The sequence below is a fragment of the Gambusia affinis genome, linkage group LG04, assembly GCF_019740435.1.
Source record: "Gambusia affinis linkage group LG04, SWU_Gaff_1.0, whole genome shotgun sequence".
Taxonomy (NCBI): Eukaryota; Metazoa; Chordata; class Actinopteri; order Cyprinodontiformes; family Poeciliidae; genus Gambusia; species Gambusia affinis.
The window spans coordinates 21,805,405-21,830,935 of NC_057871.1; the positions used below are offsets into that span (position 1 = coordinate 21,805,405).

The 25,531-nt window shown below is 37.8% G+C and overlaps 2 protein-coding genes and 1 long non-coding RNA gene across 6 annotated transcripts; 1 reads left to right on the forward strand and 2 right to left on the reverse strand.

The window, feature by feature from the left end:
- Nucleotides 1-3,047: 3,047 nt before the first annotated feature.
- LOC122829605 (polymeric immunoglobulin receptor-like) lies at nt 3,048-17,165 on the reverse strand. Its single transcript, XM_044114297.1, has 14 exons — nt 17,035-17,165; nt 16,455-16,510; nt 15,899-16,225; nt 14,766-15,086; nt 14,017-14,160; nt 13,278-13,352; nt 12,396-12,461; nt 11,943-12,263; nt 5,953-6,273; nt 5,570-5,863; nt 5,309-5,353; nt 4,376-4,471; nt 4,226-4,293; nt 3,048-3,413 (listed from the first exon to the last, which is right to left on the reverse strand). Exons 2-14 carry the CDS (start codon nt 16,489-16,491, stop codon nt 3,246-3,248), a joined length of 2,283 nt encoding a protein of 760 aa, XP_043970232.1. The 5' UTR covers nt 16,492-16,510; nt 17,035-17,165; the 3' UTR covers nt 3,048-3,245.
- On the forward strand, nt 15,061-16,331 carry LOC122829668. Its single transcript, XR_006370407.1, has 3 exons — nt 15,061-15,134; nt 15,915-16,031; nt 16,110-16,331. It is a non-coding gene; the product is annotated as an uncharacterized LOC122829668 (long non-coding RNA).
- A 1,274-nt stretch (nt 17,166-18,439) lies between the features above and the next one.
- LOC122829618 (polymeric immunoglobulin receptor-like) lies at nt 18,440-25,218 on the reverse strand. Of its 4 annotated transcripts, none has more exons than XM_044114336.1 (9): nt 24,546-25,218; nt 24,077-24,403; nt 22,162-22,482; nt 21,784-22,080; nt 21,354-21,419; nt 21,015-21,089; nt 20,110-20,217; nt 19,959-20,029; nt 18,440-18,912 (listed from the first exon to the last, which is right to left on the reverse strand). In XM_044114336.1, the coding sequence occupies exons 1-9, from the start codon at nt 24,580-24,582 to the stop codon at nt 18,745-18,747; spliced, it is 1,470 nt and encodes a 489-aa protein (XP_043970271.1). In that variant the 5' UTR covers nt 24,583-25,218; the 3' UTR covers nt 18,440-18,744. The 4 variants fall into 4 exon arrangements, with proteins under 4 accessions (XP_043970271.1, XP_043970270.1, XP_043970272.1 ...); XM_044114335.1 differs by having other exon boundaries at nt 21,354-21,422; XM_044114337.1 differs by lacking the exon at nt 21,354-21,419.
- Nucleotides 25,219-25,531: the final 313 nt, after the last annotated feature.

Genomic DNA, 25,531 nt, shown 5'->3' on the forward strand with positions numbered 1-25,531 from the left:
TAGTGATATGAAGAGGTTAATCATTACAACCCTGAATTGATCAGTTTTGTGATAATCTGATGTTCAGGGTCTAATATCAGTAAAGACGTGAAGAGAGAAGCTTTAAAAACTGACAGCATTATTTCATCTGGGTAATATTTCACTATCCATTTATACATATAATATAGTTCAGTATAAAAAGACGTTTTGAGTTCATGTTTTCCACTAGACAGCCTAAAAAGTCTTCCTCACAGCAACCTCATCCTGAATCTCTCCAGCCAGCAGCTTCACAAAAATCCACTTGAATAGAAAACCTGCTTTGCTCCAATAACTTATTTTCTCTTAGAGATCAATGTTGTAAATCAGGGGTTTTCAAAGTATGAAAGGGTGTGCCCCCCTCCAAGGAGCACAATGCCTGCTGCGCCCCCCCCCCCCCCCCCCCCCGAAGGTGGTGGGGGTGTGGGGGGGGGGTTGTAAAAACTCCACCTTCAGCCCCGCTCTGGCCAAAACCAGTGATGGCATAGTTACTTTGAAAAAGTAACTTTAATCGGACTACTGATTACTCCTTGAAAAAGTAACTTAGTTATATTACTGACTACTGACTTGGAAAGTAACTAAGTTACATTAAAAGTAACTGTTTAGTTACTTTCAGTAGCTGCTAACAACAACGCTCCACCTCCTGTGAAAATCACATTGATCTTTGCCAATACTTAATTGTAAGCTATTTTATAATGGTAACATCAACAATGTGTCTCCACTGATAAGGTTGAACTGAAGAGGAGATTGTACAAAAAAACAGTACAAAAAATAAAAAACGTGAGTAATTTGTGTGGTCCACTGTTGTCTGGAAAACTCTAAGAAGGATTTTAAAGCCCCCCCTCCCCCAGCCTCCAGATTCTGCGTTACGGCCCTGCGTTTGATGTCACAGCACAGAGCTCCTCCTGCAGCTCCACAGCTCAGATGGCTGCACAGATTTGTGACACTTATCTTAATATGAATAGTTATAATGGCGTTAAGTTTCCATTATAATTATTGGCAACTACGGACACGTTGATTCGTGGCTGTTTTCACGTTTATTGCGCTGTTTATATTGGTCTCAATGTTTGCAGTTTTCTGGAGCGCAACGCGAAGCTCGACGTCATTCAGAGGTAATATATTAACTTGACATTAACAAAGACACAGCGGGACGGATCATCCAGGAAATGATGGACAGGGAGAGACTGACTAAAACTACCTTAATGACGGACAAATTCTGGGATTTATTATGAGTCTCTGCTTATTTCCAAGCCCAAATGAGTAACTTCACGTTCAAAAACGAGCCCAAAAAGGCGCAACCAGCAACTCGTTAAATTTTCAAACGACTTTTTAAAAAAATGAAGCCCAAAGCCGCTTATAATAATCGGACTTGGCGACAGAAACTCAAAATAGTTCCAGTTTTTCCTCCAACAAAATGCGCATCTCCCTCCATTGTTTACATTTCTGTCGCATAGAGACGTCGGTCACTCGACAAGACGAGTAGAGGAAATACATTAAATAACAAAAGAAGATAGTAACGCAGTAACGCAAAAATGATTTTGATAAGTAACTGTAGTCTGACTACTGGATTTGAAATAGCAACGCGTTAGATTACTGGTTACTGAAAAAAGTGGTCCGACGTCAGTAACGTTACTGACGTCACTGGCCAAAACATCCTCTAAGGTGGGAAACATTTCCACTGATCCCCACTCCACACGCGCACCCCACAGTACCAACTTTTTCCTAAATCCACAGAGTTGTAATGCGTAAAAGACGTTTCTCTCACATCAGTAGACAGCAAGCAGATAGCTTTTCCGGTTTATTTTTTCCCTCGCACCGCGCCTCCCCTAAAGTGCTCTGGCGCCCCCCAGGGGAGGCGCGCCTCACACTTTGAAAACCGCCGTTGTAAATAATGAGGTTCATGGACAAGCTGGTGCTGCAGACCAAAGATCACAAGACCCCTCATCAGTGACATGTTAGTAGATCAGATAAAATCTCTTAACTGGACCGTCCATCACATAATGCATCATCCTGAACGTTTCCACTGACTTCAGATCCAACCCGTTTTGTTTCAGAACAAATTCTTAGCAACATCTGTGAGCAGAGAAACGGCACCAACTTCCTGCATTGGTTTGTGACGGCAGCAGAAATTCATCCATCCATAAAGCTGCCAAATGAAAGCTTGGATGAAATCTGAATATGTGTTTTTTTAAGAACTAAAACTCCTTTGTCTATTTCATCCAAATAAATGAGGTTAAATAAAAAATCCAGTTCTGAAAAGCTACACATCAGAGTCCACGAGAAAGTACATGTACTTTTTCAAGTTTTGGTTGCAGGTAAAATGTGTTTCATTTAGTTGTAAGATTATTTCACTGCGGAAACTGTAATCTTTTCTATAACACCAATATTTCTGCTCCATTCTTGTTTCTGATGTTATCTTGTCTCCAATCTGTATAAACACTGAAGTATTGAGGGAAAGTCATGTTGTTTTATTTAGCTGCTGGTTTTAGCCTTTTTGAAATGTAATGACCAAGCATTTGGCGCCACCAAGTGGTGAATTAATGTAAAGGTATCATTTAGAGATATTTTTGTAAATATCTGCTGAAATAATTTTTTTGTAAGTCACTGATAAATGGAGGAAAATTAAGGATAAAAAACATTTTAAAAATGAGGAATGTATTGTGTATGCATACACAATTAGTATGTATGAATTGGTTATCACAGGTTGCCACTTAACTAAATAAAGGCTTTTAATGTTGTGTGTTTAAGGAAAACTCCTCATGAACACAGAATAATCCAAAGTGTTTTTTTCTCTAAGGTCTTCTCACCTTCATACAATAACAAACACTCTTCTGCATCCAGCCTTTTGAGTTTTATGCCCATTGCTAACTTTTCTGTATTTCTCTATTTTTCTTTTTTTTTACTATTTTTAATGAAACCGTCAGTAAAAGGCTCCATGTCGACCCGGCCTTATTCACACAAAATCACACTGACACACTAGAATCACGAACTTCGTCGTTTATTTCTTTTGACTTAAAATTTGGTCTGTAAGATTACAAAACTGCAGTTTTATTAGTATGAAGTAAAGAAAAAGCAGAATTTTAAAGCTCATGAAAGTTGTCACTACCAGCAGCACTAAGATGATGATGATGTCACATGAATAAAGACTTTTAGGAACTCAAGGAAAAGCTTCAGCCTCACACAAATACAGTTATCCACATACAGGTCAGACCCAACATTTGGCTCACTCTTTATCTCTGAGTCTTTGAAAAGAACTCATTGCAGTAAATGTCCTCAGTTGTTGAAATGTTTCCATATTGAGCTTCATCTTCATAGTCCTCACAGATGTGAACAGATCTCTGCTCTTTGCAGGCCCTCCGCTGTGAGCGCACTGGAGGATCATCAGGATTTTCATAAAGCTACAAAAGAAGGAACAGATCATAAATTTATACATCCACAAATTATTTATTTTCCCCTTAAAGTCAAAGTATTACTTTTTAGATCAGACCCAGGGTATAAATGAACTGCACATTGTTTTAAAGCTAAAGCTCAAACTACCACAAGAAGTGAAATGATAACGATTTAACCCAGACAACATTTTTCAGGAACAAAAACAATTTCCTAGTTTTCTGTGGAAATAATTATTTGTCTTTTAACAAAGAGCTAGTTTTGCCAATCCTTCATCTCCCTTGTTTTAAATGAAATGGTTGCAGTAGATTTGTTTTCATAGATTACTTTGTCTTCCTCTGCGTCTCCAGAGAGGAAATGTGTGCGCTCCATCCTCTTCTGCTGCGAGAACATCGCAGCAACATTTTGATTTTTGTACATCTAAAAAAGAAGGAATATATTCCAACGGTTAGCGCTGTCTGACGCCTGTCGAATAAAAGCCTCTAGAGTAAACAAACACTTTAATAAAACTCTAGAGTAATGTAGCAATGTAAATATCTATTTAAGGTACAAGCAGAAAACTCAGTGTGGGTAAAAGGCATGTCAGTGTCAGACATGTTAGCAGCAGAGTTCGTACAATCTATGAGCCTTCCAGGTGTAAATGTTCTTCAAATAGATTTGATCAATTTAGCAAAGAATCTTGAGCAGAAATCTGCTTTTGAAGACATGCAAAGGTTTTTATTTATTATTGTATCAACTAAAGTTTTCATATAAAAACATCTAAAGGGCCGCCTCATGTTGGGCCGTGTAAAGAAAAAAAACATTTGGACTTGGGTTTTCTTACGTCTTCCTCACTCGTCACGTCTTGTGCATCTACTGCCTCCAGTTTGATTGTGTTCATGTCGACTGCTGCTTCAAGTGAAACAAAGCAAATGAAAATAAATGAGCTTATACGCACATTTGCCTTTGTTGAAAGCGAAAACACCAAACTCACCTTTCAACTGGCGACGTTTGGTCTTGCAAACTTTGACCAGGATGATTATCAGTATCAGCAGCAGAACAGGAAGAGCAGCGAAAAGCCAGTATGCAGCTGCAGATGAAAGTCACAAATAAAGAGTGAAACAAATTCAAGATGAAATGACTTGACTCCCTCAAACACATCAGCCTTAAAGCGCCACGCTGCTACAAGTAGGAAGGACCTCAGAGAAGGGATCAGATCAGGAGAGATTTTATTATCATGATGGGGAAACTCTCATAAATGTACAAAGTCTACATGGATGAAGAACATTAGAGCACCATCCTGGAGCCAGACTGAAGGGTGGAGCTCCTGGGCCTCCACTGGGTTCAAATCAAAAACATATCAAAAAGCTTAACTTCCCCTCCAATGAACAGGTTTCTATTACTGAAACCAATTTTATTTTAATTTGCAAGAGCACATGTGCATTTTACTAAAAGCACTTTAGCACTTCATGCAGAACTTTAAGTATGGAGTTTCACATCCGCTATTAATTAACATTATTGAGTTCATGCCTTCAGCAAGTGATCGTTTCTCAATAGCCGAGGGTCCAGATCATCTTTATAAAGTAAAGTCTAGAACATGGTGCTGGTTTTTATCAGGTTCCTAGCAGCTTGCACTGATCAGACTGTTTAGGTTGTTTGAATAAATCAGGATAATTTTGATGAAAACTATTTGCATCAAACAATATCATGTTTTTGAGGTTATTCTGTGAGATTTCTAGAAATGTACAGCAATATAAGTTGATACCTTAGTAAAGTGAAGGGGGACTCTTTTGTTAAATTCATCTATTGAATCTGAGATATAAGTCAAAGTTTAGAGATCAACCAACTCTGATAAATACACACCATACATGGACATGCCAAATATGAACATCTCTGCCACAAGCTCAGTTTCATTTCACCATCTCACCTTCTATTATGAACTCCTCTGACACACCGCGCTGTTCTGCTTCCTCTGCGACAAGTAACACAGCAGAGTGTTACTTTATTATGAACTCATAATAAACTATGAGTTCACCACTGCAATCATTACATCAAAATATCTGGTTCTGTACAAGCAGCTCATGATTGGACAATTTTATAACTATCTGAGATTTATAATCTGCTTTATGAATAAAAACATTATTATTACATTCAATAGGGTGGCTTCAGAGTATCATCATGCTCTTACCCACAGTCAGATGAAACTGGGTGTAGTTTCCAACACTCCACTCAGAGTCTGATCTGCACCAGTATGTCCCAGAATCCTCTGCTTCAAGTTTTGTGATCACCACAGAAAAAAAGGTCTCATTATCATTATGCAGCGTGAATCTTCCTTGATAAGTCATGTATGTGCAGTTGCTGCGCTGGTCTCCTTTGCAGAGGAGCATCATATTGTTACGATGATGATGTGGATAAGGACATTGGAAGGTTACAGCACGTCCCACAATGCCACTCATGTTCTTTGACTCCACACAGCACCACTCTGACAAAAAACAACAATGTATATGTTGAAAGTTCAAGTCACACTCTTCTATGATAATTGATCTGAACACAGGTAGTTTGACTTCTCACCTTTGACCTCCAGCTCAACAGCAGAGAAATCATCAAATCCTGAGTTTCTCTGGACTCCACAAAGATACGACCCAGAATCCTCCAGGGTCAGACTGGAAATGGTCACTGTGAATATTGTTGACTTCCTGTCATCAGAGAGTCTGAATCGTCCATTTTGTGTGTTGCTAGAGGTGATCACTGCCTGCTGAAGACAAGTGGAGGGTCGGTTTCCTCTGCAGAGGAACTTCAGCTTGTTGACAGACTGAGAGTCGTACGGACAGCTGATGGTCACTGAACCTTCCTCAATACTTTGGATTTTATTCACGTTGTTGCAACATCTGTCTGACATGAGGTTAAAAAAACAATGTAAAGTGACAGAAAAACTAGAAAAAATCTTCACATAAAAGAAAGTTGTTCTTGTTTGATAGAGATTTATATTTAACATTATAGACTAGTACAATTGTCTTGCATTAACTTGTGTGCATCGATGTCTAAACAGGTATTTATTTTCAACATAGAAGACGATCCAGATCTGCAAGTACTTGATAATTCAACTAGCAAAATTAGAAAATACATTTTGCTTCTAATAATAGGTAAATTTAAGACCACATTGATTAAAAGTGTTTATTATTAACATGGTTAGACATTGATGCTTCATTTAACTCATTTTAATTTGCTGTGAGTGAAATATAGAAACATGAACTTATTATTTACCTTCTTTTATGTGCAGTTTTACTTCAGTGTAGATATCTTTTCCAGTCACTGTGATTCCACACCAATATTTCCCAGCATCACGTGATTGAAGGTCAGAGATGGTCACTGTGACGACTCTGATCTTTATATTATCAGTGATGGAATATTTTCCTTTATTTTTCTGTCTTGTTGTAACGAGAACGTCACTGTAGCCACAGTTATTCTTACAAAGGTATTTTTCATAGTTCTGATATCCCTCATCATAGCTGCATGTAATCTTTACATCTCTTCTCTTGTATCCAAACACTTCAATCAAACCTTCAGCACTGATCACAAAACTCAGAGCTGCTGCAGACAGAAAACAACATCAGTTTAGTTTTTATGCTTCAACATGTGAACAATAATTATTATTTACAAGTTTTGTAAAACTACTTTTTGAAATTAAAAGCACAATTAGTTTGTATGAGATAAGATGATCACATTTCAGTCACAACACAAACAGGAAGTGCTACTGAGTCTTTAAGTAAATGCTTTATAATTTAAAAACACATTTTATTTTAATGAAATAAATTTCATCATAAGATTAAAGCAAACTGCTGTAGATAATATATTATGTCTTACTGCAGATGATGATGAGTTGACGGCTCCACATCTCGTTGTTCTTCTCAACCAGAGCTAAACTGAAGTAGAAGTTATTTTAAAATGAGACATTTAGACGAACTCAGAAGTTTTAACATCTTTTGAACGTGTCGACTTAAGTCATAAGTGTGAAGCGTTTTGTTTCTCCATTGGTCAAATTATAACTCTGCAACTGAGACGCTCACAGGTTTTACCCACAAATACAGGAAATAGATTTTTTTTTTCACCACAACAAAGTGGGGGTGGATTATTGAGGGACACTCAGTTTCCTGGTTTTAATCTTCTGTGCAGATCTTTATGTTTGAACTTTAGATGTTCTTTTCTTTAAATATGCCAACTTAATTGGTGTTTCTTTATTCTGTTCATGTGCAGAAAACACATGAACAGAGCCTGGAAGAAACACATGTTTTCTTACAGGCTCTGTATAAGTGAGGTGAGAAGTGAGGTGGTTGCCTGTTAAGGGAGAGTAATAATTACTCTGAGCAAATGTGGGGCCACTGTTTAGTGAAACTTGAGCAAATGCTTGAGTAGAAAATGTTAAAAGTGTGGGTGCAAGAAAAGTGACATGGTAAGGTGTTAGGTGAAGAGATAAAATATAGTCCTTCAGACTAGCCATCAGAAATTGCTAAGCTCATTATAGGAGCTCCTTCTCAATGCAAAGCTGGCAAAAAAAAAAAAAAAAATATATATATATATAGGTGGCAGCCCTCTCCTTGGGCTGCCACCTATATATCTGTAAAGCCTTTGGTCACTCCACACCAGTATTTTCCAGCATCATCAAGACGAAGGTCAGCGACGGTCACTGTGAAGGTTCTTGCTCTTTTGTTATCATCGGTTGAGTATTTGTTGTTATTTCCTTTCGATTTAATTAGAACATCATCATCAACTTTGCAGTCGCTCTTGCACAGGTACTTTTTATAATCCTCGTATCCTGGACCATATGGACAGGGAACCTTTAGAGCGCCGCCCTCATATCCGAACACCGATCACATCACCGGTCACACAACTCACAGCAGCAGCTAAAATGAGAAGTTAGTAGTCATATATTATACGTTTAAATGTTTAATTTTATTTTGTAAACCACTCAAAGTCTAAACCTGAAGATCATCAACTGTCAACTCAGATGGTTAATGCTCAGCTTTGTTTTTGTTGTGCCAAAATAGGTCAAGCTAATATATGAGATTATATCAGGAGGTAATAAATCGAATGGCGACAGAAAAACAACATATTTAACATCAAATAATACAACTTACTGCACATGAGGAGCAAGTAGAGGCTCCACATCTTTCCGTTCCTGGAGGCAACAGACAAACTAAAGCAGAAGTAAAGTTACTCTTCTCTTAGAAAAAAATATGAGGAAACCAGTGGGCTTCCTGAGGTTAGCACCTCTCACCTTTGTGTCTAAACAAGAACAGAAACTAGTAGAATAGAAATAGCATAAAATAAGCTGCATTCTGTGTTTTCTGAGTAAACGCTGCACATTAGATACATAAGGCACTGAGAGAACCTTAATGACAGACTCTTAATTACATCAATTTTTCATCTCACTGGATAAAAAGAATGAATTTGTGGATGATTTAAGTCCACTTTTCACTGATAAGTCTGTTTGAAATTTGTTTGAATCGGAGGAACTGCAGTCTGTTCAAATATAACCTTAACACCAGGTCCATCAAACAACATGCTTTGTTTTTATGTTATATTTGTTTTCTGTTATATTTCTTAAAATCGACAGCAAATTAAGTGGCTGCTTTGGTCAAGTTACTCTTTAGATTGCATTTTTGGAGTAGAGAGGAAATCCACACATTAAATATGAACACGCTAAATATGAAGGTCAGAATGTGTTTCTGTAAACATTGCCTCTAATCCAGTTTCATTTCCCCGTCTCACCTTCCATTTTTGGGCTTTTCTGACATAACATTCTGTTTTTCTTTCTCTGCAACAAGCAACATGCCAAATCTAAGAAAATGTGAGCATTCAGTACAAAAAAAAAACGTACGTCCATTTTGGCTGTTAGATTTTCAGTTTTGTAAACTCCAGTATTATTCCTCTTAGTCTGCATGTGTATCACCGTGCTCTGAAGATAGTGCAGTGTGAACAAAACCTCATAAGACATGCTGCTCTGGTCTCCTCTGCACAGGAACATCCTATTGTTACGATGGTGCCTTCAGAGTCCGAGTGGAAAACGTCACAGTGAATGTTGTTGCTTTCCTGTCATCATTTATTCCTGCCATCCTCATGAATAAATTTTAACTCAAAGTTCCAGTTTATTTCTTATTTATTCGATCGTTTAGGTGTGCAGTTTAGAGTTGAGACATTTTTACACTGTTTATACCTGTCATGCTTTATTCATTATTACAGATACAATTGCATTTCCTCAGCTGTGCATAGTTTGACATTGTGAGATAATTATTTTATTTTGCAGGTTCAGCTATTTGTATTCATTTTTCACCTCTCACAAACAGACTTTTTGAATGAAAATTGCTCAAAAATAAGACCTAAACTTGCTAAAACAAATTTAATCTGAGTACTTAAATAAAGAATTGCATTAATTTAGGCTTAAATAGTCCAGTGAACATTATCTCATATGATTCCACAGCCCCTGCAGGCGAAGCTTTGGTCTGCAGATGTTTTAGACGTCCTCTAAAACATCTGCAGCTGATGTGTCTGCGAAATGAAGTTTAGATTCTTCATCTGGAAACTTCTCTTTCTGAAAGAAAAAAAAAGCATAAATTATTGAATTTATTTATACATCTCTTATTGCAGACAAAAACAAGCTCACCTTTCAACGTTTTGTGACAATTATTCTTGTAAACTTTAACTAGGACCAATGTCACCATCAGCAGCAGCCCAGCAGCTAAAGCAACCAGGGCATAGAAAGCTGGATCTGGAAGTTGGTGGAGAGTCGCATCTACCATGAACAGAAAAAAAGAAATTAAACATTTATGCACATACAACACTGATAGGTACTTTTCCTTGAACCTAAAATAAAAGAACCGCAGACAACGTATATATGAATTTTATGACAAAGCTTTTGCAAAAGGAGAAGTCTCCGATATCAGCTTCTCCAAGCTGTTCACAGAGAGTTCTGATCTCCTTCCACGCGAGCCCCTGTTTTATTGTCAAAGAAAAACAGCCAAGGGGGCAGTTAGTAAAAACAACAGAGGTCGTAAAACATGTAAACTAAACAACCAGCAACCCAATTCCAGGTGTGATAACTAATCTACGATCTGAGCCCGGTTCAAATCTCGGTCAAGCTGTTAACAAAACAAAATACGACTGCTCACAGGCAGTTTAGAGGGCATTTTGGTTGATAAGAATTTAGGGTCTGAGAACAGAATTTAACGGTTTCACATGAAGATAAACAGACAATCCTGACCTCCAGGTCAGAAGATAAACAGAACACTTTAAACAGACTGAATTTGAACTAAAACTAAAGTAATAACAAAATGATAATACCGAAAATTCTCTAACAAACACTATCGGTCAAACACATTAAAATAATAACTTAGAGTATTTGAAGTGAGATAATTAAGGCTTATAGGCATAAATACGGATTGGTTGACATGAACACAAGGCCGTAGGTTTGGTCTAAGTTTTGGTGGGACCTTACAACTTACTCACCTACAGAAAGATGAAAGCGGGTGTAGTTTCCAACATTCGCCCCTGGGCCAGAGCCACACCAGTACATTCCAGCATCTCCTGCTTCCAGCTTTGTGACCGTCACAGAGAAAGAGCTGGAGGAAACATTGCTCAGAATAAACCTACTTTGACCCGTCATGTCTGTGCAGTTGCTGGCTCTGTCTCCCTTGCAGAGGAACATTGTGTCATTGGGATGCTGGGGTGCATAAGGGCACTGGAAGGTCACGCTATGCTCCATTATGCCACTCATGTTCTTTGTCTTTGTGCAGCACGACTCTGCTGAAGAAAAATAAAATAGGAACATTTTTTTTTGTTTTCTTTGAGAGAGAAAACAGGTTTAGATCACACAAAAAAACTGAGATAGCCTGCTTGGCTTCTCACCTTTGACCTCCAGCTCAACAGCAGAGAAATCATCAAATCCTGAGTTTCTCTGGACTCCACAAAGATACGACCCAGAATCCTCCAGGGTCAGACTGGAAATGGTCACTGTGAATATTGTTGACTTCCTGTCATCAGAGAGTCTGAATCGTCCATTTTGTGTGTTGTTAGAGGTGATCACTGCCTGCTGAAGACAAGTGGAGGGTCGGTTTCCTCTGCAGAGGAACTTCAGCTTGTTGACAGACTGAGAGTCGTACGGACAGCTGATGGTCACTGAACCTTCCTCAATACTTTGGATTTTATTCACTTTGTTGCAACATCTGTCTGATAGGAAGATAAACAACGATATAAAATAACAACGTCTTTGAGTAAGAAAACAATGCTTAATTGAAAGAAACAAAAATGTCCTCAAGGAATAATGTTATCTTTGCTGTAATTTATTCCGATTTATTAATTTCTATTTGTCTATTAGTATCAAGCACTAATGGAAGCACAGTCAGTGTGTGGATCATGTCTAGTTATAACTTAAATAAATAACTAATAAAACATTATTTAACCTGTATTAGTCAGTAAGTACGTTAGACACCACATATAAAAATGGTCATTGCTCGTCTTGTCCTAATCTTTACTGACGTGTTTGAAACACCGACTCCAATATTTACCTGGTTTTACCTCCAGATTTCTTTCAGTGTTGATATCTCTTCCTATTCTTGTCACCCCACACCAGTATTTCCCAGCGTCACCAAGACGAAGGTCAGAGACGATCACTGTGAAGACTCTGGTTGTTTTATCATCGTGAATGGAGTATTTTCCACTTCTTCCTCGTTGTGATGTTGTTATAAGAACATCACCGTAACGACAGTCGTTGTTGCACAGGTATTTCTGATGACCCTCGAATCCCCGATCATAGGGGCAGGAAACGTTCACGTCTCCGCCCTCATATCCAAACACCCGGATCGAACCTGCAGCGCTGCTCACAGGTGCTGGAGAGAGGAAACATTAAGATGTTTTATATATATAAATATATATATATGTTTTTACTTTAAAAGATTGTTTTCTATCTTAATAACTAAATACCAAATCGGTCTGTATGTTTTGATAAATACATAGAGCACCTTCAGTCAGTTCCTCAGAAACCAGTGGTGGTGTAGTTTTCATTGTGGTGCTCTGATGATAATGCACTGCCGGAAAAAAAGAAACAAAAGATGTCAGTGTAGATTATATGATTTTACAGTTAAAGTTAAGCCCAAATTGAATCAGAGTCTAAAGAAAATAATTAAAGTTTAGAAGTGTGCTTCTTCTTAGGAGGAGAAGTAATAGTGCTGTGGAGAAACTGGAATCTCAACTTGAATCTGTCGAAGGATTTACAATTCGGATGATGAGCTCCAAAGAAATAAACCTCATAAAAACTCCAGAGGAAACATAGAAAAATCTGGTCAGCAGCTTTAAAGTCAGCTTGGCTGCTACAATGCCAATAAAAGGTTTTCAACCTTATTATTGAGAAGAGTAAAGGTTTCCCACATGGTGGGTTTAATTGAATGTAAATGAAAGCATCTAAATTATTTAGTTCAAAACTCACCCACAGTTTACATGGTTTCATTTCTAATTTTGTGATTGTCTGAAAATAGCTTTAAAAACAAAATCTGCCAGTGGTAATAAACACTGGTAATAAACACTGGTAATAAACACTGGCAGATTGTGTCTATTATAGATTAACACAGTCGTTGTTGTGTAGCTTATAGATGTATATCAAATAGAAATATAATCCTGTCAGTAAATATTACACTGGTGGTGACACTGGTAACTTTTTAAAGCCTTCTGACATCAATTTTATTCATATTCACTTCCTGAAATATGAAACGCAAAAAGCCGGCAGCAATCTCAAAAACCCTTGACTTCAATATTCAGATGATAATTGGAGAACGTGCACAGTTTTGTTTGTTCGGTCTCTCAACATATCACATCTGTAAACATTCAGACGTTAACACACACTGTACCTTCAGCCTGTTCCTCTGATGCTGGTGGTCTGGTAGTAATGATAGTTTTCACTGTGCTGCTCTGATGCTCATAAACTGTTAGAGAAAAAAAACAAACTCAAGTTTAACAGATTGTATTTTGTTTTTCACCGTGATCTTTCGTCTTCAAGTAGCCAAACATTCATGGTGACTGAACTCTGAGCACTGAAATGTCCACAGATGTTCAGATGATCTTTAAAAATAGAAAAACAAAGAGGAAAAAAGTACAAAAAATGTCAATACACATACACAGTTTCAAACCAGGAGCACGGTAAAAGCAAACCCGCTCCTTTGGAAACATGACTTGATGTCCCTCTCTCCCCCTCATGTTTTGCACACAGAAACAAATGTTTTTTCAAAACCTCTCCGTCTGCGACGAGATAGAAAACCGTTTGAGAGAAACTTCAGAATCACTAAACAAACTCCAGTCAACTGAAGAAGGTCTCACGTCTCCGCAGCCATCATGCATCACTCACTCTGACAATTAAACTCATTTTCTGTCTCAGTTTTGATTTGAGTCTTGGAAAAAGTAAAAGTCACATGCTTTGTGGTTGCCAGGCAACAGTAAGACATCCGCAAAAAAACAAAAAAAACAATCGTCCTCAACCGCTCAATCACAAGTGGTGAAAGGTTTACAGCAGAGTAGTTACCAAATGACTTGAATCCCAAGTAACTTTGTGATTCAAGTCATTTGGTCATATGTGTCATTTGCTAAACTTACCGTTCCTGTTGCAACACGGAGGTTTACTGAAACCGCTTTCTCTGCTTCGTGTGTGAGTGGCCTGATCTCTCTCACCTTCTGCCGTGATGCTTGGTGGCAGATCCTCCAGCTTTTTTTCTCCACTTGCATTTTGCTCTCCTTTCTCTATGACAACCAAGAAGTAAAATGAGGCCGGAAAAAAAAAATCTCAAAAAAGAAATAAAAACGCAGCCCATGCTGCAGCATCGAGGTCTACAACAATCAGTCGAGGAGATCCGTGGCATCAATGTTTTGGTAAACTCGTGTAAATATTTTTTTCATATGCAGCACTAGAAGTTTGGGAACTGTTTTCTGCCAGCAGGGTGAATGTAGAATATGCATAACGGCCCAATATCAAGGATCAAATCTACCTACTGAAATAACTTTTAATAACTTTGGTTAAATAAATCAGTAATGTTTTTAAATACAGATATAATAACAAATGCAAAGTATAGACGTTTTTCAAAATTTCCTGCACTGTATTTCCGCAAAGAATGACACTAAAAGTACCAGTCATGTGTTTTTAGATACAAAACTATTATTAGTGGATCTATAAAGTACATCATAATTTATGACATCTTTAAATAGTTTTTATCAAGCTTATCTAATTTTTTTTGTTATATTTGTAGACTATTAATAGGCTATTTTTTGTAAATTTTTCCCAGATTTTTTTTTATTTATTAAGAAATGTTCCATTTAAAAGAAATTGAGGTAAAGTTTTCATCTCTCACCTTTGACCTCCAGCTCAACAGCAGAGAAATCATCAAATCCTGAGTTTCTCTGGACTCCACAAAGATACGACCCAGAATCCTCCAGGGTCAGACTGGAAATGGTCACTGTGAATATTGTTGACTTCCTGTCATCAGAGAGTCTGAATCGTCCATTTTGTGTGTTGCTAGAGGTGATCAGTGCCTGCTGAAGACAAGTGGAGGGTCGGTTTCCTCTGCAGAGGAACTTCAGCTTGTCGACAAACTGAGAGTCGTACGGACAGCTGATGGTCACTGAACCTTCCTCAATACTTTGGATTTTATTCACTTTGTCGCAGCATCTGTCTGATAGGAAGACAAAACTGTTACCTACAGCAAAAGCTACAGAAAAATGTAATTCTAAGAAGCAAAGAGACAGAAATGTAGCAATCTTTGAAAACCTGGACGTACGTGTCCAAGCCAGAAATAGTAGGATTTTCATATCATTTGTTTTAAGTTTTTAATAATTAAATACTGAAATAATATAACATCAAACCAAAAGCACAAACCTCCTATTGTGTTGTTTTTTGTATTTGAACTGATCTAATACTAAGACGTTAAAAAATTTGATGAAAATAAGTTTAAAAAATGCTCTTTAAACAAGATAAGGTCATTTTTTTGATGTTCTGTTTCAGGTAACCTGTGTTCAGTCGTATCAATCTTATTCTCTTCTAGTCTATGGGAATTTTCTATTTAAATCCCATGATTTAATTTAAGTGTAACTCTCCCCAGTCCCCGTCTTCATGCTTTATTCAATCAAAAACACTTTCTGTCTGTATTTTAGTTGGTGTTGTGCTCATGTTCTTGTTTAAGTTCAGCAAGTTAACTCTGATCAATGAATTATTTAAACAAAGAAAGGAATCAACATGGATCATTCAAAGGTTTGTTTTTGTCTTACTCGTTCTTCTTCTGCCTTTTATTTGTTGCTCTGTTCTTATTTTTAAGGACAATCCTTACAGTATAGAAATAAAACTAGAGGAAAAGTAACCAAAATTGATCATTCCCTAGTTTCCACCATCCACCTTGACACACAGACCTCCCTGGATTCAGCGTTTTTCTGCAATCTACCAGTAAGCTCAAACTTTATCACTCTGAGGATGAAGAGTTTGATTATTTACCTGCTTTTACTTCCAGCTTTACTTCAGTGTAGATATCTTTTCCTGCTCTGGTCACTCCACACCAATATCCCCCAGCATCACCAAAATGAAGATCGGTGATGGTCACTGCGACGACTCTTGCTCTTTTGTCATCGTAAGCGGAGTATTTGGTTTTATTTTCCTGTGATGATTTGATAAGAAAATCACTGTAACCACAGCTGTTCTTACACAGGTACTTCTGGTATCTCTCATATCCTGGATCATACGGACAGGAAACCGTCACATCGCTCCCCTCATATCCGAACACGCGGATCAAACCTGCAGCGCTGCTCACACAACTCAGAGCTGCTGCAGAGAGAAGACAATTTTAACCAAGTTGTCATGTATCTGTTTCTCTTTAACACTGTGTATAATTCTCAGATCTATTCCCATGAAATAAATGCAATGAAAAGCTTTTTCTTTTTCTACTTTTAATCACCTGGTAGAAGTAAAGATTTGTTTTCAAAGAAACTTGTTACAAGTAGAGAAATCAACATCCAGCAAGAAAATGTTCTCAAAATCATAATTGATAACTTACTGCACAACATGAGCTGCAGGTTTTGAAGGTTCCACATCGTTCAAGAAGACAAGAAACTAAAGCAAAAACCCGGACAAACAGCAGGGAGAAATATTTAGAGGAAACAGTGTGTTAATGCAGTAAACAAAACATTCAGAGCAAATTTGTCAGATTTGAATCAACAGCTGTGCCGAGTCTATTTGATTTTACTTCAGAATGTGAATGTATTTAACTCTTTCAGAGAAGAGTAGTTTTCACTCTTTCAACTGTAAGACGTCAAGAATCCACAGGTGGCAATCTAGAGCAACAGCACCATCTAGTGGCCACCACGGTGTTTTTATTTTTTATTTTTTTAGTTTTAGATTTATTTACTATTTGCCCATTAATGACACCGGAAATGCTGAAGCAGCTAACTCTGTCTGTCGTTGTACCTGAACGCTGCAAACAATAAGTTCTGAATTATCAGTATTTCACCAAAACAAAAACAAAAAAATGTCACTATAGGTTTGCAGCAAAATTATTGTTTCGAACTTAATGACAAAATCATGTGTGAAGAAAGTCCAACTAATAATAAACATCTTTACCCAATAAAGCAGCTCACCTTCTCAGCAGTCAGCTTGTTGCAGAGGATTTATCTGCATTAATGCTGGTTTTTGCTCTGGGGATCGACGGAGTTTGATGAATTTGCTAATGGCCGTGGGGGTGAGGAAGGGCTCTGTCTGGAGGTCGAAGGGCGGAGTGGAAGTGGGTCTGTACTACAATACAAGCCTACAACAACACAACAGCCATGCCCCTCTCTGCTGCACATGTTACCAAATATCCTGTTAGGGGTTGACTGTTTCTGCTATACTGGAAGTGCGGAAGCCCCGACTGTATCAAATCGAAATAGGAATTACAGAGAGTTGGCCACTCCGAGGTAAAAACAACAAACAGCTTCCAGTCCAGGGGGACACGGCTGACTCTGTGGGCGCCCGCCGGGCCCTTGGGGGGGAACATGAGTGGTAATTAGTGACCTGTTTCTTCAAGAATGCCAGGAGAAGAGCGGGACAAAGAGAACTTAATGTTTGGGCTCCAAAGAGCCATTAGCTGAAAACAATGCATCTCTCAGGTCCTGCAAGGCCCCTGCTGGAAGTTTCTCCTGTTTGTCAAAGACTCAACTTTCAGAAACTTTTTTATCTGATTCAGATACTATTTTGGTTACTTATTTATTAGTTCAAGTGTAGAAATGCCTTTCTGAATGTATTTTCAGCAGATTGTGATTGTTCATTCAAATCTATAGAGTAATATGACCTTCCCTCTGATGCTAACTAAAAACATTTCTGATTCCTTTACAGTCAGCTGATTGCCTCTCCACACTGAATAGCTCCTATTAAGCTACTTTTAACTGTAAGTGTTTTACTCTCATAAAATAGTAAGTTGCCAGAAATTAAATACACGAAACTAATTTCATGTTGAAAATGACTTAAAACAAACAAAAACATCTTGATACCTTGGCACATGACATACCAAGTCAGAAAATGACCAAATAATAAACCCTGTTTTTGATACCAGTTCCATTTATGTCAGCAGAAGTGATTCTCATAAAACATTTTTCAGAAAAGAGGAACAACTTCTGCTTCTGTGCTCATGAAGGAAGTTAAACGCAACTAAAAGTTTTTCATTCTTGGAGGAATCATCAATATTTGCGTGTTTTTATCTTTCTCTTGTCATCAGAGCTAGTTGAGCTTAAATAGATTTGTTCTTAAGAGAAACAAATCCATTTAAGAAAAACAAAAAGTCATAATCGCTCCTTAAATTAATGTGCTGTTTTGTTTTGTTTTTTTGGTTCCCATTTCTTTGCTTTTGTCACGTTTTCAGTTCAAAAATTAGATGTGAAACCTGTGATTTACTTTTATGTCACGTTTATACAGCATAAAACAAATAACTGAACGACAATGATAGTAAATACAGAATAATACGTTTAAACATAATATACATATGAAATATAACTGTTAATAAGATATGGGTTCCTCTCAACTCTACTTGTTTATTTGTACATATTTTTATTTACATATGGTTAATATGTAGCTGTTTTTGTATAGATAATAATATGATTGTTTCAATAAAATCAAGCAAATGTGTGCAGTGAAAAAGAAACATTAAAGCAACACAAATTTAAACGGAAAATATTTCTATAAATCTTGAGACACAGAGAAATTAATTCTGGATAACCACTGCAATATTTTCAGAGAAGAAAATATTATTTTCTGAGTATTTTCAGAGAAGCCACAAATTAAAATGTGCATTAGTTAAGCGCTAAACTTGCTCTCCGTCACTTATATTTTTGGAAATCCTGGTTGCAGTAGATGTCTTCAGCTGCTGTGACGTTTTCATAGTCAGCTTCATCTTCGTCCACATCACTGAAGTGACAGCTGGCATGTTGTTGCCAGGAGGCGACCTGCTGTGACCTCATCACCATAGAGTCATGATTCTGATACACCTGAAGGAAACAGTGATCACATTTCATCAGTACACGATGCAACAAAGACCATTTTATAAAGACGCTTTGAAATACACAGATGGACGTGATGATCAAATAAATAGTAACCCTTCGATTTTTTTTCCCCCTCAGTTTCATTTCATTTGAATATTGTGAAAAAGTTCAATATTTTTTTAACCACTCATTGCAGAAAATGAAAGTCATGCAGCTTAATTACTCAGCAGAAACACTGACTTCCTTTAAATCTCGACTAAAAACCCACTTGTTTAGGATTGTATTTGAAACGTAATCAATTATAAATTTAATGATGGAACTTGACTAAATGTCATGTTTTGATTGTTGATTCTATGTTGCATTGTGTTTCTGTGTTTGATATGATGTAAAGCACTTTGAAATGCCTTGATGCTGAAATGTGCTATACAAATAAAATTTGATTGATTGATTGATTGATTGATTGATTGATTGATTGATTCATACCGTAAAATATTTTAAGTCTTTATTTCTTGTAAATGTCTATTATAGCTTGTAGCTGATGAAAATCCAAAATTCAAAATCTCCAAGATTTAGAATGTTGTGAAAAATGTACAGTATTTTCATATAAAGTTGAGTGGAGGGAGTTTTTAAACATTTTGCAAAAAAATGTCTAAAACTGGTTCATGTTTTTTTTTGCAAATGATGTATCTTTGGTCAGACTAGACAGAAGTTAAACTTCACTGGGCTTTATAAAACATTTTAACACTGCAGTTCCCCACACTGACACATGGAAGTGGCAGCATTATGCAGTGGGTGTGTATTCATGCAGGAGGTTAAGAGGAAGCGGGTCAGAGTTCATGCACAGATGGATGGAGCTAAAATACAGGGGAATCCTGGGAAAGCCTTTAAGTTATTATGATCCCAGTAGTGCCAAAAAATATTATAATATAAAACTTTACATTCAAATCGCCCGCTATTTATTGCGCACAAGAGTAAAAACTGTGACGTCTACAGATGTGGTGTAAAGGTTGATCACATTTTGACCGCAGAACTTTGGTCTTTAGTTTTCTTACATCTTCTCCTCCACACACTTCCTGCGCTTCCACGAAGTCGAGCTTTTTCCCGTCTGCAGCGACTCCGACTTCTGGAACAGGACGAAACATGAGAAAACAGCTGCGCAATTTGACTGGACTGCAAAACATTTTGAGGAAGCTCTAAATTCACCTTTCACTTTGCGACATTTGCTCTTGAAAACCGTGACCAGGATGACAGTCACCAGCAGCAGCCCACCAAAGACGGCAACGAGTGAATAGAGAGCGGCGTCTGGAAACCCTGAACATAGAAAAACAATCAATTAAACACAAAGCTACGTTGCTTCCTTAAAAGATTGATTCAGTTGCTTTTATTTATTATTATAAGCTCTATTACAATTTGGAAATCAATTACAGAACAGTCTAAAATACAATGTTTGTCAGAATTTTATAATTCTGGGGGGTTGAGGTGATGCAAAGTAATGGAAATGAACAGCCTTTTAGCGCAACTCTTTTGAAACTTTGAGCGCTAATCTCGTTGCAAATCTTCGCTTTTTCCCTCTTTTTATTGACGTCACTGGAAATTTTAGAATTCACACCTTCACCATCTATGAATATGTAAAATCGGCCCCCGGGGAGACTTCCTGGTTTTGCCGTGGCAAGCTATCGGTTCTGATTCATAGCTCAAGTGAGAGTTGAAGTGTAGATCGACCAATAGTTCAAGAAACCAGAGCAAAATCTGCATCACTGCAGACAAAGCTTCAAAAAAGTGTAAACCTCTGCTCTCAATTTTTGTTCCTTAAACAAATGAAAAAAATGTGTTGTGTAATCATTCCTGAGATATTAACTCACAATGGCTAAAATGAGCTTGACATCAGAGGAGAGTATATAAATATCACTGTGCTTAATAAGCATAAGAGGTGTTTTCAATGTCAACCTAAAAACCAAAACCACAAAACCAGTGTCAAACCAACCTGTGTCAAACTGAAACCAAAATCGAAAACATTGGGTTTTAACTGGAACATTTATAAAATAAACATAAGTACCTTTAGCTGCTAGCCTGAAGAATACCTCCACTAAAATACAAACTCGCTGTACCTTCAATGAGTTCCTTAGAGACCTGCGGGGCGGTTGTAAGTCTAGTTTTCGCTCTGCTGCTCTGGTGTCGAGATGCTGTCGAAGAAACCAGAAAATTCTCACGAGAGGTTTGGGTTTGCTTTGCTCAGAGACAAACATCTCAGTGAAATTAAGGTTACTGACACACAAAACATTTTTTCTCATTTACGGTTTGAACTGAATATAACTCCAAAGGGAACCAGATGAACAACCGAGAGTCACGCGGAATAGTGGAAATAAGTTCAGTCGAAAAAGCGCCGAGTTATTTCGTTCTCAGTTTCATTTGGGGTGTTGGGTTTCTGTTATTTTTGACTTTCTCACCCGCTGTGATGTCTTGTGTTGGCAACGCCTGAAGCGTTTTCTCTTTGGCCGCATTCTGTTCTTCTTCTACTGTGGCAGTCAAAGAAACAACAGATTGTAAAAGCGATCATAAGGCTTTTTTTGAGATGTTCATGATGGAACTTGGATGGATTTGGAGCAAAGCTAATTTTTGAATGCGAAACAATTTTTCCCCATGTTTTATTTATTTTTATTTTCTAGATCGTCTTGTTTCAAATGTGATCATATAATTTAGTTTTTTATATTATTGTTCCCATCTGTTTCATTTTTATCCATCAACATGTACAATAAGTAACTTTAGAAGCTTTGCACTTTTGCTAGATTTTTTTTTAAAAATAAAATATATAAATATATATCTTTTGCTAGATATATTTACTTAAATTGTCCTTTACGTGTCCTGTGTGCCTCTCACCTACAGACAGATGAAACTGGGTATAATTTCCGACGTTCCACTCGGGCTCTGAACGGCACCAGTACGTTCCGGTATCTCCTGCTTCCAGCTGGGTGATTTTAACGGAGAAAGACTCGGAGAAATCGCTGTGAACTAAGAATCTGCTTTGACCCTTCATCACGTCTGTGCAGTTGCTGCGTTGACTTCCTTTGCAGAGGAACTTCCTGTTGTTTCGGTGATTAGGCGGATAAGGGCACTGCAAGGTTACTTCATGTCCTGCAGTTTCTCTAATTGTCTTTGACGTCACACAGCACCATTCTGGAAAGCACACAAAATAAAATTATTAAAGGGCCTATGAACACTATTTTTTGATATACATTTTACAATTTGATTTCTCACCTTTGACCTCCAGCTCAACAGCAGAGAAATCATCAAATCCTGAGTTTCTCTGGGCTCCGCAAAGATACGACCCAGAATCCTCCAGGGTCAGACTGGAAATGGTCACTGTGAATATTGTTGACTTCCTGTCATCAGAGAGTCTGAATCGTCCATTTTGTGTGTTGCTAGAGGTGATCACTGCCTGCTGAAGACAAGTGGAGGGTCGGTTTCCTCTGCAGAGGAACTTCAGCTTGTCGACAGACTGAGAGTCGTACGGACAGCTGATGGTCACTGAGCCGCCTTCGTTACCCTGGATGTTGTTCACCGTGCTGCAGCATCCATCTGTAAAAACGTACTCAGATGATGTCGCATGTTGCAGTTCAGCAGCGGCTTCATGAATAGCACATTGCGTGGACTCTTTCAACAGCTAATGCTTTCGCTTTCTCACTTTATTTTCATTCGCTGCAATCAGCGAAAGGGCTTACTAATTATCTTCACGCCTTTTAAAACTGCCAATCAAAAATAAATGTTAAAAGTAATCGCAAAATTTTGTGGGTGCCGTGGTGGGCCAGGGTTAAAGCACAACCCTGTAAGGAGGCCTTAGTCCTTGATTCGGACGTCACAGGTTCGAGTCCCAGCCTGATGACTTTGCCACATGTCTTCCCCATCTTTCTTTACCCACTTTCCCATCTAACCACTCTCAAATAAAGGCTGCCTGAATTTAAAAAACAAAAAAAGTAAATAGTTCATTTCAGCGCCACCCTCCTTCACTCCCAACTCGATCTGATTGGCCCCAGACTCCACAGAGATAAAGCACAACGGCTCTCTTCATTTGGGCGGACAGAGCCATAGATCAGCTTTTTAATGAAGTCTTTTAGTATTACTGCATCTCTCTAACTCCTCATGAATCTGAATAAAATCCAGCAGAAATCCTTCCACTGTGTTGCAGGTGTTGCATGCAGGTGGCTCAGACCTGTGACCGATCTGGAGTAGCGAAGGCACAAATGCACACGGGTGTGAGTTGCTCTCCACCATAAGCAGAAGTAGGATGATTTCTAAATAAAACCAAGCGCTAAACCCTATGGCCTACTTTTCACTGCACAACCACCACAGGAAAATAACGTTGTGATCTTGTCTGATGGGCTATTAGATTAGCAAACACATGCAACAAGCAGAGAACTGCAGGACTTTGGGCTTTTGCACCCAAAGTCCTGTTGTTTGCTCACATGAGCTCCATTAAGGCCTTGAAAACACATTCATCTCGTTCACATGCTTCACTGATTAGTTGGCTTCTAAATGCAATTGGAGGAGCTGAATTTTGTTTAGGTCCAGCCAAGTAAAAAGAGTTCGAACCGTGAACATTTCTGATTTTGGTTTCCTTCCACTTTACATGCATGTGATATTTATTGATGCTCTATAACTTCAAATCTCAATACAATTTGGAAAACGTTTTTGAATACTTTTCTGGGCGTTGTAGTCCAAGCTGCTTATTTGTAGTTTGTTATTTGTAGGAGAGGATTTTTTCCATTGTCAAAAGAAGAACATAATTTTTTTCCTTCTTATTTTTTTTTTTTACCCTAGTAGTTGATCTTAAAAACAATTAACTCAGTTCATAAAGACTAATGAAGTTTTCAGTTCTGTATGAAACTCTCTTCTGTGTGCAAGGTGTGCACGTTTTCCTTCTATGTTTGCATGTTACTTATATCCCAATGCTTTGTTCGAAATGTTGAAAGTAGCAGCACTGCAAAGGTTTGGTAAACTAATCATTAGACATGGAGGAAATCCTGTCATTGTGCTAATTTTGCTCAACTGCCACCAGTTCTGAATATCGCAGACGCTTAGAGCATTGCCCCTTCAGACAGTCACAAATCTTGTTTGAAAACTATTCAGCAACTTAAATGGTAAAAAAATAAAATAAAATAAAATAATTACGTACCTTGTTTTGTTTCCAGTTTTACCTCGGTGTAGAGATCTTTTCCATTCCTTGTCACTCCACACCAATATGTCCCAGCGTCGGCTGACTGAAGGTTAGAAATTGTTGTTGTGAAGATTCTTGTCGTTCTCTCATCATGGATGGAGTGTCTGGGTTTATTTGTTTGTGATGTTGTAATAAGGACGTCTTCGTCCGCGCAGTCGTTCCTACACAGGTACTTTTCATAAGTCTCATAACCCTCAGGATATGAGCAGGAAATCTGCACACCTGTACCTTCGTATCCAAACACATGGATCAAATCTGCAGCGCTGCACACACAGCTCAGAGCTGCTGCAGAGAGAAGACAACACAAGAAGACATTTTCAGTCAAAGTCAGATGACAGCATCAGGGGTTCTCATTCTTTGGCATGTTGTCATGTCCTCCCTCCTGACATAAGATGTAAGATGTGTAAAATAATTTTTAAAAACTTACAACACAGAGTGAAGAACAGTTTCTGAAAGCTCCACATCGTTGATCTCTTTCAAAGAAAAAGAAACTTAACAGGAAGTCAACCCAAAATATAACCCAACACCCACTCTGAAACCCTAGCTGGTGCATAATGATCATTCTCACTTCTTCAATACTCAGATGGCTCATTTTGAGTCGTTGGGCATTATCAGATGAGGACTCTTGATCAGAGAGGCTTTAATGTTCTCTCCCTTAATGTTCTCTCTACAAAGACAACTAAAGTGTTGTCTCATCTATTCAGATCTTTATAATAAATTTATGGTAGAAATATATAAACTCTGTAAAGTTGTTGTTTTGTTTGGGGGTTTTTTAGACTCAGTATGTGTGTTGCTTGTGGTTATTTAAGGTTAAATAGGTTGTTTCAGTTTCAGTAAATAGGTTGCATTTTCTACTGCACTTCATTTACCAACCACAGAGGGGCGCTCCAATGCCGTCCTTTACTGCAGTAAGGCGCCACAGGGAAGCTGGTGTGGGGTTTCTAAAATCTATTAAATCCTAATCCTTATTTTGTCTTCTTTATTTTGATCATATAAAGTCGTACCTCGTTGAATTGAAAGGCTTTTTGTAATAAAACCATAAAACGGTGACCTGAATCTCATTTGTTTTAAGGATTCATTGGAGAGTGAAGCATCCTTTCTTTGTTTCTCTCTTTCTTTCTTTGTTTCTTTCTTTCTTTGTTTCTTTCTTTGTTTCTTTCTTTGTTTCTTTCTTTCTTTCTTTCTTTCTTTCTTTCTTTCTTTCTTTCTTTCTTTCTTTCTTTCTTTCTTTCTTTCTTTCTTTCTTTCTAACGGGTTTTGATGATAATGACTTACATAAAACTCAAAATTCAGTTTCTCTGAAAAAGAATAACCATGTAAAGAAATACCATCGTACTAAAAGTATGTCAGTGTTGTGGACTAAATACTCTTGCATGAATGGGCTTTGCTTCACAATCCTCTCAAGGATCTAAT

Coding starts and splice junctions, on each gene's coding strand:
- LOC122829605 (XM_044114297.1), bottom strand. CDS start 16,491: ATGTGGAACCTTCAAAACCTGCAGCTCATGTTGTGCA. Junction 5,354..5,569: donor CCAGTTTCATCTGACTGTGG/GTAAGAGCATGA, acceptor TACTTGTCGCAG/AGGAAGCAGAACAGCGCGGT. Junction 4,472..5,308: donor AGAGGAGTTCATAATAGAAG/GTGAGATGGTGA, acceptor TTTCATCTGCAG/CTGCATACTGGCTTTTCGCT.
- LOC122829618 (XM_044114335.1), bottom strand. CDS start 24,582: ATGTGGAGCTTTCAGAAACTGTTCTTCACTCTGTGTT. Junction 22,081..22,161: donor TGTTGAGCTGGAGGTCAAAG/GTGAGAAATCAA, acceptor TGTGCTTTCCAG/AATGGTGCTGTGTGACGTCA. Junction 21,423..21,783: donor CCAGTTTCATCTGTCTGTAG/GTGAGAGGCACA, acceptor TGACTGCCACAG/TAGAAGAAGAACAGAATGCG.